We start from the raw sequence: 18,208 nt of genomic DNA on the forward strand, positions 1-18,208 counted from the left end.
GTATTTTAACCCAAATATGAGTGAAGGATGAGTGTAGAATGGTGTGAGATGATCTGTGTAGCTTTGTTACTGACTAAGATCAGCTTTTTCATTAGCCAGGATCATTTATTTAAGGCCCAATGATCAGGAACAGCTAGAAAATAGGGTTGGACAAATTTGGCAAAAGTCTTCTTTTGTCACACTGTTGTTACAGTGTTGAAGACTTTTTAAGAAAACAATGATATTTAGTTTTTAGATTTTATCCATAAGAAAATATTGTTTTGATTTGTTTAAGAGAAATTTTGTTAACACTATAAGCAGTTTATAACAACTGTCAAAAATAATAATAAAGATATTTGAGTTTGAGTTGGAATTGTAAATTTTGAATCTCGTTTTTAGTGTCTAATTTATGTAAGTGGCACTGATAGCTAGTCTCGACAAAATTTTGTTTCTATTTTTTGGGCTATTTCGTGATTTGTGATTTACTGTATGGTAATACAGTGTGCGTAAATTAAGTATTGAAACAAATCTGTATTTTTCAAACCAAAATAGAAAGAAATATTCTGTTTGTGGCATTGATTGACAACAAAGATTCCACATTTTACATCAAAACTATTTTTTAGCCCCTCTAACAGGGTAGGGGGGTCAGTCGTGGTTAGGCGCTCAAAACCTTTGCGTGAGAAAAGAAATAACCTTGAAAACGCCGCACGTTGATCTTGGTGCGGCGAAACGTTGGAGTTGAGAACTTTGGTCTGAAATTTTAAATTTAGTTTTATTTTTATTATCATCAATGTGTATGTGCAATGAACTGTGTATGATTGTGATATGATAAGGACTGCTTTCTCCTGAGCTCAATAAGGTGAGTGATGCTCAAAAATATTTATCATACTAAAGGGTAGGGGGTGGTGGTGACTTTTTTCAAATAACAACCCCTATTGAGTGTCGCCTCATTTTGAAGGGGTTGTAAAGTCATAAGCAATAATGCAAACCTGAAGTCAATATGTCACCGCTAGCCAAAATGGCAGGTATTTAAAATTTGAATTGGTGAAATGAGTGCTTTCTCACCCAATCAAATTTTTTATGTCAAATTATATTGTAAGTTTCATTTGTTTTTCGATCGCTCTAACCACTAGACCAGCTTGCTTTCCCGTCGAATCAATGTTGGGATGCACACAGATGTTTTGGATCCCTAATAATGTAAGTATTGTAAAATGAAAAAGTTGTAGTATTATAGTATTTAGTACTGTATTTAACACTTTATTTATTTTTTACTCCTTTTGTCTACCCTATTTAACAAAGACATATACTTTAAGTTTGAAAATGGCAGCTCGCTGAAACATGCAGCACTTTGCATGTTAATCTTCTCTATCCAACTCCAACGTCATCGCTCCTCCCAATCTTCTCCATTAGGAAAAAATATAATTCAAGTAGATACTACATAACTATGAAGTTGTTTGAAACATAGGCTATACACCATGGAAAATAATTGAACAATTTTAACACAAGGATAAGCAAGAAGTTGGGGTTTAATATTTAAAAACAATCGAGTTGAAATGAAATATTAAATAGGCCTTATAATTCATTTATTTACATCATTTATTACAACAATTAATTAGTAGTTTATGAATGCAATTTACCAAAAAAAGGTGTATGGTACAGGAAAGTGTATGCACTTTTATGACATTTTACTTTTTAAACATTTCCACTAATCCTTTTAAACCTTTGAGGAAATCTTCATTAGCCTTAGACAATACCGCTCTCTGTTTCTCCACTAGTCTTTGCTCCCACTGGCGTAGATCTGTTAGCTCTTGTTCCCTTTGTCTTCGGTCATCTTCCCAGTTCTTTTCTGATTTTGTTATTACTTTGCTGAACCAATCTTGGTCTTCAACGCTATTTGGAAGTGTTTTTTTCTTAGTCTCTGCTTTTATCGCCACCGGAGGTGGTTGAACTGAAATTAAATTGTAGTTGATATAGGTATTTGTACAAAATAAGGAGCAAATGCTTACACATTTTTGTATTACTGTTTGTTACTGTATGTACTTAGCCTATGTTGAGATGTTTTTTTTTATGTAAGTGCCGTTTTTGCGTATAGCTCCGTAGTTTGCAAACTACAACCCCTTACATTGTAAACAGAATTACGCCATCTACAGCTCTGTAGCTGACGTACGTACACTTCACAGTGTGTGTTTAAAAAAATTTTGAAACTATCAAATCTCCCAAGCTGCAAATAGTATCATTCTGTTCAGAAATTATGCCAGTGATGGGCAGAGAGCTTCATTGTGGCATACATGCGAACTATACACAAAAACAGCACTCACTTAAATAACCGAAAGTAAAGATAACATAAAGATACATCTTATAACACTTAAAACATATATTTACGCTTATACTGTTACTCACAAGACGGTAAAAACAAAATTATTTTAGATTTAACAATAGATTTTACGAACAAACAGATGGTTTAGCTATGGAAGTCCACTTTTGGCAATTTTGTCAGAAATATTTTTACAGCATCAGGAAAAAGAAATGTTAACAAATTTAAGAAAGAATCATGATGTAAAACTGTATGTTAGATATGTAGACGACATTCTTGTTATTTTCAGACAAGCTCAGGAACAAGAGCACCAAACAATGATGCAGACACTTAACAGCCACCATTCGAACCTCACCTTTACCAATGAGTTTGAAGAAAACGAAAAGATCAACTTCCTGGACCTGACATTAGAGAGAAAAGACAGCAAGATCGAGTTTGACATCTACAGAAAACCTACGCAAACGGACACTACAATAAACAGCAAGTATATCCATCCGACAATCCACAAGACCGCAGCCTTTAGATTCATGGTGTACCGAGCCTATAAGACCCCACTTAGCCAAGCCAATAGGAAGAAAGAACTGGACACCATTAAGAAGATCGCTCAAGTTAATGGATTTTGAACCAAGACAATAGAGAACATCGCAAGAAAGACGAAAAGAAAACTCAATAGACAGAATACACTACACAGCAGAACAACTTTAGAAGAGATAAAAGAGGAAAACACCAGATATGTCACATTTAGCTACACGGGGACTAAAACACAAAGGACTGCTATCAGATTCAAGAAATACGGAGTTTGATAGCCTACAGGACTCAGAACACCATGAGTAAAATACTGCACCCAAAAATAGAAGATTGTAACAGATTCGACGCATCGGGCATCTATAAAATCAATTGTACCGATTGTGATAGCTTCTACATTGGACAGACTGTGAACTTCGTCAACCGCTTCAAAAACCACATATCTGCATGGAGAAACAACATATCAGAAAGATCAAACGTCGCACAACACCTGTTACAAAATGGACACTCAATAGGAAAAATGGAGGATAATCTATGTATTTTAAAGAATTGTAAGAAGGGATATGTGATGAATGCTTGGGAAGAATTGTATATTTATAAGGAAAAATGTAAAAATGGAAATAAGTTGATTAATGAACAAGTAAATTTCGATTCCAGTTGTACTTATAAAAATGTATTGGCCGGTGTTTCCGGTAGCCAATAGGGTATAAGTAGGGACGCCATTCAAGATTCTTGTCATTCGCCTATTGGGTCTGATGATGATTGGAGTGTCCAATCAAAATCGATCAAGACTTACCATCTTTTGTATATTTACCGTCTTGTGAGTAACAGTATAAGCGTAAATATATATTTTAAGTGTTATAAGACGTATCTTTATTTACTTTTCGTAAATTAAATAACACGTACCCACAATGCTGATGAAGAAGTTACTTAAATAACCCTCCTTGTAGTACCCCAACATAAGTTACACACATAATACAAAAATATAAAACAAGATCCCCGTCCATAGAACAGGTTGTGTACATTGCGAGTTAAACATAAAGATCAGATTTGAAGATGGAATTTTCCTATTTAGTTTAGGCCTACTGTATCTGTATGAGTAGGCTAACAAACTATCTTAACTCATTGATTTCACTTTCAGTAGGCCTACCTTGTGATTTTAGTTTTTTTTTTTTTTTTTTTTTTAGCTGTAGTTTGGTTTTAACTTTTTAACTTAAGTAACTAGTAAGCAGCCTATAGCCTATAGGATTAAGGTTAGGCTTATTGTTTTGCTTTGTTAAACAACATAATTTTTAAGTTAGGTACCGTATGTCTTATATTAATACGTGAGGGGTGTTTTTTGTGAACAAAACTCCTCCGTAATTTCTTGACCAATTTTAGATGTCAAATCATTCGTCTCAATTCGTAGTTTTGCATAAAGGTTTTAGAATTTAAAAACTCTTACCCTTAAGGGCACGAGACACTCTCAAAGGTCGCATTTTCCCCATAAGAATTACATTGAAAACAAATTTAAAAATAAAAACAGCTGTATATAAAAAGATAACCCCGTCGCAGCAAACCTGCAGAGTAAGTGAATTTCCATTTGCCTGATTGGATTTACACTAAAATGTCTCCTTAAAAATATCACATTTACTCCCTATTTAAATGACATTAGTTTAACAAGTACCTACTTAGGTTTGCAACAACAGGGAGGGTAAAAAGGTGTTTTTTGTAAAATGTTAGTAGTTTAGTATCAAATGAATGCATTTAGATCAAAATATGATCATAAACAAGCAAACTACAACAGTTGACTTATTCTCCTTAAGAATAACATGAGAGTTTTAAATTTACAGTTTTTTGGAATTTTCTCCGTAACCATTATGCGTATAATAACGCTTCAATATATACTAAATAATTTTTTTTTAAGCTTTACATAATGGTTTGGAAAGAAAATGCTAAATTTTAAGTTTTTAGGGTCAAAAATGGGAATAACCAATTTTTGCCCCATAAAACCCCCATAAACCCCTGTTCCCATAGTCTGATCATGCTGGTTCGCGATCTCGTTTGAATAAACGTAGGTTTACACATTTGTACCAAATTTCATCAAAATCAGATGATTTTTGCTCAAGTTATCACGCTAACGGACACATATATAAATATATACTTATATATATATATATATATATATGAATTTAAACGGATTGATGTTTTTGGTCTCTAGGGACCTCAAAACGAAAAAGTAAATCGGTCCCGGGTCCAGGTCTTACCATGAGTACTACGGTAATACTGTAGCTTGTTCCCTATATGGGAAATTCGCTAAAACTCACCACCTTTTTGGGAGTAAGTTAAATATTGATGTTATTTAATCTAAACTCTAGAAAGTGGTTTGGAAAGAAATTGTGAAATTCTTCGTTGATGGGGTCAAAAATGGGAAAAACCAATTTTCTCCCCATAATAGTCCCCATAAACCCATATTGTAATACATTGACATTAAGTCAGAGTTAAAACCATGTTTTATGATTTTAAGTTCAAGTAAATATCTATTAGCCTTTGCGTAGCCCCTACAAAGTTTCCAAACATCCTGGAAGGTAGTTTGGATGAGCTGAAGTAGAACATAGCGACCGCCATGAGTACTAAAATTATGTTTTTTTTACATATTTTAAACTTAAGTCTTATACATATGTGCGGAAATAAATAAGTAGTTTTTACGCAGACACAGCCTATTCCCATTATACGATGGGTCAACGGCCAAGAAGATGGTAATTGGTAATAGGTAATATACATGTTTTGTACATATGTATACTGTTTTTATATCCTTCAGCAAGTCGAAGGAAAACATTCCAAGTTACAACGAGGTTTTTAGCGAATTTCCCATATAGGAAATAAGCTATTACCGTAGGTCTCATCGTAAGACCTAGACCGGGGACCAATTTACTTTTTTGTTTTGAGGTCCCCATAGAAGTAAAATACACCATCCTTTCAAATTGAAATACATATGTGTCCGTTTAGCGTGACAACTCGAGCACAAATTATCCGATTTTGATGTCATTTGGTACAAACGTGTACCGTACATCTATTTGAACGAGTTCGCTAACCAGTATGATTGGACTATGGAAACAGGGGTTTATGGGGACTTTTATGGGGGAGAAAATTGGTTTTTCCCATTTTTGACCCCATCAATGAAGAATTTCACAATTTCTTTCCAAACCACTTTCTAGAGCTTAAACGATTAAATAGTTTAGTATATGCCTTGTTGTTCGCCTAACGGTTAAGGAGATAATTTAAAAAAAAAATTTAAAATTCCCATGTTATTCTAATGGAAAATAAATTAAGCCAGGTAAATGAAAATTTGCTTGGTCTGCAGGTTTGCTGCGGGGGGGTATTTTATTATAATAGGAAAAATCAAATTTATTGTACAAATAAACTCATTCAATTAATACTTTATGTTCAGTTAATTGTTTTATTTTTTATGTTGTTACTAACTTAACTTGGCAACTCTTGAAAAAGTGTACCGTGACAGGACTAAAGTGTAGCCTAACTTAAGGGTGCGCTCTACCCCTGACACACAACCGAATGCAAGGGTTTGCAAGATTAAGTTACTGTTTTCACCTGCTAAGTTACATTGAAGGTAGAATCAAAGTAAAGGTCTCAAATTAAAGAGGGTGAAATTTTCTATAGTGCTGTGTTTCATTATTTTATCTATACTTATTTAATACGCAAGCAGGTTTTTTGTGACAATTACTCCTCCAAAACTACTGACATGTTTTTGGTGTCATTGGAAAGAGAGTAACGTAAAGTTGTGCAGGAAACTTTCTTTTTAGGGAAATAATTAGAGAGTGAGGCCCTGGGGCCCTTTAACCCTCCAAGTGTCCATAGTTTAGACCTTAATGTCCACCTATTTTTGGCGCATTTGCAAGGTTTTATTAAAACGGATCTGAGAAGCTTAAAACAATGTTAATTCTAATGTTCTATATACCATTTTGTTTGGAAAATCATGGGCTTCAATATTATATATAAAACATAAGGAACATTTTTTCAAAAAAAAAATTTTTTAGGTAAAAAAAATATAATTTCGAAAATTTAAAAAAAAAAAATAAGTTCGCGCCTAATGAAATTGTATAAATTATAGGCCTATAAATATTTGAAAATAGCCACTTTGTTCTAAATTTTATGAGGATTACAAATATATAATAATATAAGGAAGTATATTTGCAAATAAATAAGTTATGGGCAAAAAACTGATTTCAGTACATAGCGTTTAGCTAAGAATGCATAGCCTAACCATAGCTAGGAATCTGGCTGATAATTTACATCAATATCACTACCTACTTCTTCAGGATCATCAACCAGCACTTCAAAACCACTTAAATCTTCTTATAATGCACCACGTATATCACTACTTTTGATTTTTAACACTAAAACAATGATAAACGTAATAAAACACATCAGTCATCGGTCCGGGGGAACCTAGCTGTTTACAAATACACGCACGTCAGCTGTCTGCTACAATATTTTCAGAACTAAAATGAATAGCGCTTAGAGACAGACATCTGGAGACAGCTTAGAATGTAACGGAAAGAACGATACCTAACTCGATCCAGTTCAATCCGATTCAGTCAGTTATAGAGCCTTCGCCGTAAACAATGTCTGCTTGTCGAAAAATCGGCAAGTAACACTATACAAAGTGTGGTGCTTGCCGAATTTTCGTCAAGTAACACTGGGAGGGTTAAAGTTTCGTATTTCTCCATAAGATTAACTTGGGATCAAAAATTATTATGAAACTCCAGCTGTTGTCAGAAATTAAACGTGAGAAGAAGAACATATGTTAATTGTAAACAGTCAATGAGTTTGCTAATTTACCAGTTTGCTAAAACATTTACTGAATTGGTTGAAATGAAATAGTTACTATTTGAATTTGGGTTGACGTAAATATTACAATGGAAAAAATCGAGAAAGCCTGGATAAATTGATATACGAAAAAGAAAATTATGGATCATAGGAAAGTCATAGAACACCACCAAGGAGAAGAAATAGAAATACCGTAATGTTTTTTTTAATTTATTATCGTTATTATGGACAACCTAATGCGGCTATGTGTAAGGCTATTTTTGGAAAACACTAAAAAACAAGATCAGCTTGTGAAAAATGATAAGATATTTACAAGAAATGTTGATTATATCGATCTGTTATGTAGGGTACATATTGAGTATTTCCATAATCTTTGAGTCGAATATTTTAAATTTAACCCTTTGAGCCGTCGAAAGATGCAACGACTTCCTGTACGGGCCAGCTCTAATATGCATATGATGCACCAAATGGCCAGAGCAAAATCAGTGATTTTGCATGTATTGGCTAAAAGTGCTATAAAATTTGAATGACTTGACATAATAGGGCCCGGTTTGTTTTATTTTACATGTAATAAACTGTATTTAACTATACAATCATTGTATATAAAAAAAAAATCAAAAAAAAATTTTTATGTCAAAAATAAAAAAAAGATTTTTTTTTATTTTTATTTTTTTTATTTTCTTGGGTATAAAACCACCATATAAATTAAGTTTTTTTCTTCCTACACTATATTTACTTGTTCAGTACTCTAATAGGAGTAAATATTCCAATTTTGAAGACTATATATAAATAAATTTACTGTGTTAAAATATATGAAAATGTGCATTTGATAAATATCTAACGCAAAATCAGCGTTTTTGTACATCTGCTAAAACTGTTGTACAGTTGGAATGGCTAGACATAAATGGGTCCTGTTTATTTTATTTTACTTGTAATGAACTGCATTTCAATTGAGAATAATACCACACATAAAAAAAATAATTATTTTTTATTTAAAAATAATTGAATTATTTTCGTGGTGTCTAAACTTCTTTTCAAGTTTATTTTCTTACAAACTTGTTTTTCAATACTATTAGGACAGTAAATATTCAAGTTTTGAATAATATATATAAATAAATGTATTATGCCAAAATAAATGCAAGTATACACACACTAAATGTTCAACACATGTTGAACACATTCTGAGACTTTGCCAGTGATTACAGTACTAAGGAATTTTTACAACATTGGAATGAATTGAGATAAAAGAGTCAAATTCCTGAATCATGAGTGAGAAGCTTTACTTCCATTGAAAATTGCTATATAAATAAAGAAAGATCAAGGGGACAAATATTTAAAAACTAAATAAAAAGAATTTTTTTTATTTCGTAAAAAAATTAATTTTTAAAACAACTCATTTTCCTAATACATTTACAAGGAACAACTTTGGCCTAATTAGACTAAAATAAAATATATGAATTCTTTCAGACAATAAATTAGGTAACAAAAATGCAAACTAACACAGCAAACCATGCACCATTCATACCTTAGAAAAGTGACATTCCAAAAAACAATAATACATTACTTCGCTCAACAAACCATGCAGAAACAGGATTACAAACTTACATGCCATTTTACAGTTACAGACAAAACTTTAACAAGTAACATGGGCTCAGCCTTTATAATCTTAACTACTGTACAAACAAAAATTATTAATTAAATTCAAACAATAAGTTAGCAACAATGCAAAATCACAGCAAACCATGCAAAAGAAAATTGACTAATCACACTTACATACCTTGGAAAAGTGTAATGTGATGTGGAAATAAGATTGTGAACTTACATACCGTACCATTGTACGAGGTTTCAAATGAAACTTGTCCAAGTAACATGGGCTCAGCCTTTATAATCTTAACTACTGTACAAACAAAAATTATTAATTCAATTCAAACAATAAGTTAGAAACAATGCAAAATCACAGCAAACCATGCAAAAGAAAATTGACAAATCACACTTACATACCTTGGGAAAATGTGATGTGATGTGGAAACAAGATTACAAACTTACATACCGTACCATTATATAGTTTCAAATGAAACTTGTCCAAGTAACAAGGGCTCAGCCCTTATTAGGCCTACCTTTAAAAAATGCTATTTTTTTGTGTAGAGAGTTATTGCAGGTTGTTGAGAATTCACTAACATTTGAATTGTTAGAGAGAGAAGAAAAATTTATAATGTAAGAAAAACCCATTGGAAAAAGTACCTAGCCTAGTATAAACATTTTATTCAGGGAAAGGCTCTATGCGAGGATTTTGAATTGTAGAATACGGACATCAGCAACCTACCTAGAAGAATGTAGATAGGCCATTGAACATTCAGAAGAGAATCTGAACACACGATATTGATAGTGATGATTCACTTTCTTTACACTTAACGAATTCCCCCAGGGGACAAAATATTGTGTGTTCAGTTTCTCTTCTGTATGTTCTATGGCCTATCTACAACTTTTGGGCAAGCTAGCTACTATCCTACTTTTCTACAATTCAAATTAATGGAATTGTAAGTTCATTATTATGGTACCTAGCTTATATGAAAAAGTCCTACAATGTTTAGGCCTAATTACAAATGTGATTTGTGTAACACTCAGGGTGAACACCTTTATGGCAGTTGTTACACATTGTTCTTGTTCGGCGACGTCGCCCCTGTGGGTCGTTTCGCCCGCTGCACACGTTACAACTTTTTTCTTTCCCTTCAGGAAACTTGGAAAGTCCAGGTCTTCTAGGGCCGTCACCAGCTCCTCCAATGTCGACACTTCTTCTTTGTAGCCATGGCAGCGAAAGATCCTCAATTAGGTACAGAAGAAATGAAGTCTAAGCGGCTGAGTTTGTTTTGTGGTGTGTTGAGCTTGTACAAAACGTAGGCGTTCAAGACCATCCTTGCAAATACGTTAAATATTACCTTCTTCCACGTTTTCATGCTTCTCCTCTCATCCAGATATGTATAAAGCATTTGGTCCGTCCCGTCAATCCCCCCCATGCCCATATTGTAGTCATGCACTATTTGAGGTTTTCTTTTTATTAGCACTCTTCTGTTTCTTAGACGGGTGAATTGTACGGTTTTTGCCAAGCTGTTTTTTATTACTGGACTTTTCACGCCAAGCCATTGTTAGAATAGGACCTTTGCGTAGATATGTTTTTTTCCCAACACCATACTTTCCGAGCAATGGTTTTCTTAGGCCTTTCCTATCTAAACGTACGGTGCCGGTTAGCCAAGTCATTTTAGAGTAGAGATCTCGGGCGAGGGTAATGGTGGTGAAAGAGTTATCTAAAAAAAGGTGATATCCTTTGTTCAGAACATTTCCCATTTTCAAAAGTGTTGAGACAACATAGTAGCCAAGTCCTTTATTTTCCATTTCAGCTCTTTCGTCAGCAGTTGTGTATCTGGCACCTTTGTAACAGAAAAAACATACGCAGTAGTGTGTTATGGCATCACACAACACCCATAGCTTTACTCCCCATCGGTGGTGTTTTTTTTTTTGGAAGGTATTGAGTAAGGGCTGTCCGTTTTTTAGTTCCAACAAGGGATTCATCCACGCTCAGTTTCTGGTAGGGGACATAATATAGCTTGAATAGCCTATTTGCATGGTCTATGACTGGTTGAAATCTAGAGCAAGGGTCGTAGCCGGGCTCACCATTTTTGGGAAGGGTAGTAGTGTCTACTACGTGGAAACATTTTAAAAGTAACTCAAAACGGTTCCGACTCATAATCTTTGAAAACCATGGTGTAGAGTGAGACATGGTTTTAGCCCAGTAGCTTCTTATGTTTGGTTTCCTGACTATGCCCATGTTCATTAGAATTGCCAAAAATGCTTTCATTTCATCTGAGGTAACTCGCACCAAGTCCTGCATTCGGGATTTTGGAGACAGCACATTGCTAGATATAAAGTTTTCCGCATAGCGGTTTGTCTCTGTAACAATGTTAGAAATGAAAGTTGCGGTAAAAAATAGGCTAAAATATGAAATTGGTTTAGAATTGGCAGGGGGACAATGTTTTGGCCCAGATTGTTCTAAAAACGTGAAATCATGCTCATACCCAGCATCTAGTTCCTCAGCCAGTTCATCCCAACTGCTGCTTTCAGGTTCTGGATTTGGTCGAGTTCGTGTTCTGTCACCTCCTACACGTCCACCTCTCCTTCTTCCTCTTGGTCCACCTCTCTGACTAGGCCTAACAGTAGGTGAAACAGGCCTATCCTGATCTTCTTCATCAGACGACGACGAATCGTAAACAGGCAACCGTGGAACAACATTAGGCCTATTTCCAATGAGTCTCCTCCTTACATTGGATGATGTTGAGGGATTTTCTGGATCCGGATCAAAGTCCGGATCGGCATCAGTGTCATCCACATATTCACTACTTGAATTTGATTCTGACTGTGAAGATGAACTGATAATAAGGTCATCCAAGTCACTTTCGTCGTCGGCAGAGTCAATAAAATTAATGTTCCCTGCAGTTTGAATGCCACTTACCAAAGTGTTTTCACTAACAGGAGATTTGCATCGCCTTTTTTTGCTCGGTCCAGGCATTATTTACTCAGTGAGTCTCACTAATAACTAAAAACATGCACTAGGTAAATATTGAAAACATGCCCTAAATATTCAAAACATGCACTAAATACTCAAAACATAATGCAAAACAACACCACTCACAACGTAAACAACAACATTCAATAACTATTTCGAGCGTGAATACAGACTACAATCAGCTGCGTTAGGCCGTGACTAGGGCGGAGTCACGGCCATCTGAATTGTTTTTTTTTTCAGTTACGTAATACAGTTAAAAATATTCGTATACTATATAAAGTATATATATTCTTGTAGGGAAACTCTTTAGCTTTAATATGGTATAAGTTTTATTATTGTCAGCAGTCTCATTTGAGCTCTAAATGAATAAAACGTACTTGCCGATATATCGGCGGGCGGCCATTTTCGCAACGCCGACGGGTGCCGATTTATCGGCAGTTGGCCTTTTTCGAATATAACGAGAGTGCCGATATATCGGCAGTTGGCGCTCAAAGGGTTAAAGTCATCAGGAATTATGACTGTTATTCGTTTTCAAATAACACCTGTAGTACTTAGCAATTGCTCGAATTCGAGCAACAGGTACACTAGTTTATTTTTAATACACACCTTATAAACTTGATTTATAGGACAAGAAAAAAGGTCTTTTCAACTAGCCCTAGCCTAGGCCTAGCTTATTGAAAAAACATTATTTGAACATTTGAAAAACGCAGAACTATAGAATGGTATTTGCACTACTATAAGCCGTTTAGATTGCATAGCTATCATTATTGGTTAATTCGAAAACAGTAGCCTAATATTGGTAACCTCTGCAAGCGCTTCTCGCGGCACTGTCCAATGGTGCAACATAGCAACTGAAGCCCGAGCTGAGATTTCCGAGTTGAGGTAGAGCGCACCCTTAAGTTAAACTTAGTAGGCCTAAGTCTTACTTAGAGAGGCTGGATTCAGTGAACTCACAGCACTTAAGTTAGTTTTTTTTTAACACGTTCGCTGCTGAGCGCTAGATGCCGGGACGGCGCCAGTTGCTGAACTAACGCTCGGCCGCTGCGTGACATTGCCACCGATACACTGAATTACAGTAAAAACAACAGTGGTTATACTGGATGGCAATGTTCTGCAATAATACTGGCATTTGATATAGTACTAAGTGATTCTGATGGATAGCAGCACTACCCAGGTCACAGTCGGTAAAGTAGTGTCGCTATCTAGCAGGAAAGAGGTAAAACAAAGCCCTGTTCCAAACAACCCTGGTGGTGATTTGGGAAACTATATTTTTTATTGTCAGAAAAGTACGTCCCCACGAGCTGCAAAGAAATATAGAACGCTTGTGACGTGCTGGCTTATCCATAGCAACGTTAAACAACAATGAACGGTGACGTTCTGGAACGTTCTTAGCTCCTGGCGCCGTGGCCCGGCTGACGTTCCGGAACGTCCGTAGCAGCGAACGTGTTAATTTGCCAATAAAACAATCAAGTTAAAATACATTAAATAAGTTATAAGTAGATCCCAAAATCTAATTTACTCACCTAGGACAAAATTTGAAGGATCAATTCTTATCAGTTGTGATGGCTCAATTTTTATAAGATGGGAAGGATCGATCTGAATAAAAGTTCCAGGTTGAATAGGCTGTTGAGATTGAGGTTTCGGCCGAGCTTTACCAGTATGTAACTCATCTAGTTCATAAAAAAATGGGCAGTCTTCTAACATTTGTTCTGGCTCTTCTTCTCTGGCTCTGTGATAGGATAGCCTCAATTGTTTCCATTTTGTGTTTATCTGATCTCTAGTCCTAGTATAGCCCTTTTTCTTCATTTCTTCAGATATGAGGGTAAATATTTCATATCGACCATATTTTCTACGCGTTAAAGAGAGTAGCAGATTTTTGTTTTTGATTATCTCGATCAAATCTCTTACCTCTGTATCGGACCATAATGGTCTCTTGCCGTTTCTAATCCTTCGCCTAACCTTTAGTAGCCTTACACCATCTATTTCTAAAATTTGGCTATTTTGATGATTTGGATTTACCTCCATACTCTAACTCCACTAAATCAATCGGTTACTTTTCGACCCAAACTAGTCTAGTACAAAATATTATTCAATATAGCCTACCTAGGTCACTCAGCTTCAAACAGCTTCACAATCATTTCGTTTCTGATTCTGTCATTCTGTGTATTCGTAGTTCGCTGTTCGTTCACTCGCCTCGCACGCATTCTCAGCAGCACAGTCAGTCTAATCTACGTGAACTAGGACTCTAGGGAGTGGGTGGAATGGGCATACGGGAGGGACGATGGCTAAAGGTGTGGTGACGTCATATCTATAGTGGCTAATGTCTTCTCTTGAGGCAACACGAATATTATCAGCAAGTTTGGTTGGTTGGGTTAGGTTATGACAGTTTAATTTTATAATACAAAATTTTAAAATTGATTTTATAATTAAAAAATAAAAGTAAACATTCATTTTATTTTTATCTTATATATTTTTTATATTATCAGCAAGTTTGGTTGGTTAGATTAGGTTATGACAGTTTAATTTTCTAATTAAAAAGTTAATTTTATAACTACAAATTATAAAATTAACTCAATTTAAATTTTTCAACTTTAGCGGTTCTAGCGGCGAACGCTGACACTATGTTAGCCATCGTCCCTCCCGTGTGTCCCACCGAGGACTCTAGGACTAGAGCATGGGACTAGAGTAACTTCAAATAGGGGTAAGTGACATGGTGACATACACTATTACGTCAAAGGAGTGACACCAAATCTCCCCTTTTGTGTCTTTGAGATAATTATGTACCATTGATTATAATATACAATTATAAATTACATATATATTCTAATTACATTGATTATTAACCCTTCCAGGGCTAAATTAAATAAAGGGCTGGAGCTTAATTATTTTTTGCTAAAATTAAAAACTAAAGTGGTTGTTTTGTATTTATTTCACTTGAAATAATTCATGGATCCCAAAGATTTTCCTTGGGGCTGAACTAATTTTTGTACAAAAGTTATGAAGAAAATAAAATTTGATTTTACGGATATACCCGTCTTTGGCCACGGCCGCGGCCTTCGAAGTGGCAACGTCGCAAATGGTGTAACAGCTGTTTTGTTTGGAAGCAGCTAGAATGGTTTGTGTATTTACGAATGATCGGTTACTGGATTATGACCATGGTGGAAGGAAAAAAACATGACAATATTGACTCCGCTTAAAATTCACAGATATAGATTTTTAATTCATATTGTTTCGGTATTCAATTATGTATGTTTTATTTTCAATATTTTAATAAATTTGTGTTCATAAATTAAAATTTAAATCAATAAAGTGCGAATTAATGAGCTGATGTCACCTGTCTACCATGTTATCTTATGGGACGTCTGTCACTAAACAACATCACTTGCGACGTTGCCAATTATACCAGGCCGCGGCCTGTAGTTAAAGGTGGCCGTGCTTTGGCCCACAAAAAACACAAGGTGGACGGATATATCCGTCTGCCGCCCTCAGTGATAATCACAAAATATGAAAACTACCAAAAATCTTGAGTATTCTTGTGGGTGGCAGACGGATATATCCGTCAACCTTAGGCTATTCCTTCCCATGTTTTATTTTTATCTATAAAATGTATCTATAATTCGGAAGTAAATCTAAAACCACTCAGATCCGCTCCCATGTCCTCAATCCTATTCCCCGCCTAGACTTCCACTACGTAAAGACTGGTTCTTATATCCATATCATATACATAATACATATCCATCACATGTGTGAAGTGAAGTGACAGGCAGCAATATAGGTACGAGTATGTTTTATCTATGGCTACGCACACTTTATGGTGCAAAATAGCTGAAACAGCTGCGGCAATTATTATTGCCAACAACAAAAACAAAATAACCCATTTATAATGCATTGTTATATTTATTAACCGTATTATAAAAATTGTATCAATTCGTTTTCGGGTGGATACATCCGTCTTTAGCCGAGATAAGAAATTTCTCGGGACGGATGTACCCATTTTCAGTCCGGAAAGTAAACAAAGATTGGCGGATAAATCCGTCCATAGCCCTGGAAGGGTTAAACAACCAAATTGCATTGTTAAACAGGGTTACATAATAAGATACATGGAACACGTTCTCATGAGAGTTGTACTATTTTTATGGTAGAGGTATTTAATAAATAATATGCTTGACTTGATTCATAATAATATTTATTATAATTTAGAACGTACATCAGAAGTTACATACAATGAGAGCCATGTTTCTAGAGATAATGTGAAGAAGACCAAAAGCTGTAAACTCGCAGGTGTACCAACACATTTAAAACAGACCAGTGGCAGTCGGTACAACTTGTAGTTGAGTCGTGTCCGTCGTGGCGTGTTATGGCCGGCCGCGCATCTTTTTGTAATTTAATGTATTTGTGCGTGTTAAATGTTTTATTCGTGTATTTTGACGACTACATCATGATCCAATAATTTTATGTTTGACGACAAAGCTTGAAAATGAAACGCCAGTTTCGAAACTAGTCGCTTGTTTGTAAGACTATTCAAGGATTGACGACGTAAGGTACTTAAACCTATTTTATACTGTCTTAAATCAATCCTGGAGGCAATGCTGAATAAATTAAAACATTTTTATTCACAACACTTCCCCTTGTGAAGAGAATAAATGTACATTTTAAATGTATGCCAAATGATTCATGTGTTGATGTGGTATTCCCAGATTCAAGAACAAATAATTAATTAATTATGTTATTTACCTTTTGATTGCCAGGTTCTTGATGAAATAATAATGTCAAGAACCTGGCAATCAAAAGGTAAACAACATACCTAATTGATGCATGTGTTATTATTCAATGTTATTATTATGTTATTATTAGCAGACTACATCTTAACTGTGTGGATAAAGAAACTCTTTTTTTAATTTGTAATAAGATTTATTATAATTTAGAACGTACATCAGAAGTTACATACAAGGAGAGCTATGTTTCTAGAGAGAGCGGATAATGTGGAAAAGACCAAAAGCTGTACACTCGAAGGTGTTCCAACACATTAAAAACATTTATTCATAACAAGTGTTATGGTCGCTGACCAAGACCAACCAGGCGCACACAGGTGATTTTGAGTCTAGAGGCCCGTGTACACGTGGCTAGTAGCATTCTCTGCTAGGCGTATACTAGGTGTGTGTATAGTAAATGCTAGTAGTATCAGCGTATCAGCTAATTTTCTCTATTAGCACAAGTTAGGCACTCAAAAATTTCCATCTACTCCTGGCTAGTTTCCCAAATAACCCTATATAATAAGTTATTGGCGCTGATTTTACCTTTTACCTTCGAAGTCTTCAGCACAATCCGTAGATCGGGGAATTGTCATGGTTCTTCCATCTGGACGGGTTTTCTTTCGCTATATGTTCACGAAGTCAGCTGGCGTATGTGTGTGTATGGATCAATCTACCCCATTTACTTGATCCTTACCTTTTACAATTTAAAAGGTAAGGGTTAACTCTATTATTTAATCTATGATAACGACCCTGTCCAACATGTTCTTTCCTCTACTGCTTCTAGTAAAATTATCGACTTGTGGAGTTGGAGTCTGGACTCTGGACACACTCGACGTTCTGTACCCACGAGCACCTCAGCTTCCACAAGCACAGAAGGCCTTCGAACAGTTCCTGGGATAACAGGTATTTGTGTAATAGCTTCACCATATATCTTTATTGGACCTGTTTCTGTTTAGATAGTTGTTTTTTTCAACAGTTACAGTTGCGAACTGTGCATTGTGATTTTGAAAAGGTGTTTATTCTTTAATCTTTACTGTTTGTTTACTTTTGACTTGAGCTGCTTGAAAAGGTGTTTTATGATTATAAAAATTAACGTTTTGTGAGTGTGCTGAAGCTGATTTGTTATTAGGTATTGACAATTAGCCTAAATGTTTTGCGTGCATGAATTAATTATGAAGATTTAAATGTTTACTTAACCTATATTTTTCGGATTCCTCAAGAGAGAGTGATTGTTAGGTTAGGTTAGGTGTT

At 35.1% G+C, this 18,208-nt stretch overlaps 1 protein-coding gene across 1 annotated transcript; it reads right to left on the minus strand.

Moving 5' to 3' along the window:
- Positions 1-1,527: 1,527 nt before the first annotated feature.
- LOC128996708 (uncharacterized) lies at positions 1,528-14,341 on the minus strand. Its single transcript, XM_054422152.1, has 2 exons — positions 13,727-14,341; positions 1,528-1,927 (listed from the first exon to the last, which is right to left on the minus strand). The coding sequence occupies exons 1-2, from the start codon at positions 14,226-14,228 to the stop codon at positions 1,665-1,667; spliced, it is 765 nt and encodes a 254-aa protein (XP_054278127.1). The 5' UTR covers positions 14,229-14,341; the 3' UTR covers positions 1,528-1,664.
- Between the last annotated feature and the right edge of the window lie 3,867 nt (positions 14,342-18,208).

The sequence above is a fragment of the Macrosteles quadrilineatus genome, unplaced genomic scaffold (assembly GCF_028750875.1).
Source record: "Macrosteles quadrilineatus isolate MER2022 unplaced genomic scaffold, UCM_ALF_1.0 Scaffold_6__1_contigs__length_79288215, whole genome shotgun sequence".
Taxonomy (NCBI): domain Eukaryota; kingdom Metazoa; phylum Arthropoda; class Insecta; order Hemiptera; family Cicadellidae; genus Macrosteles; species Macrosteles quadrilineatus.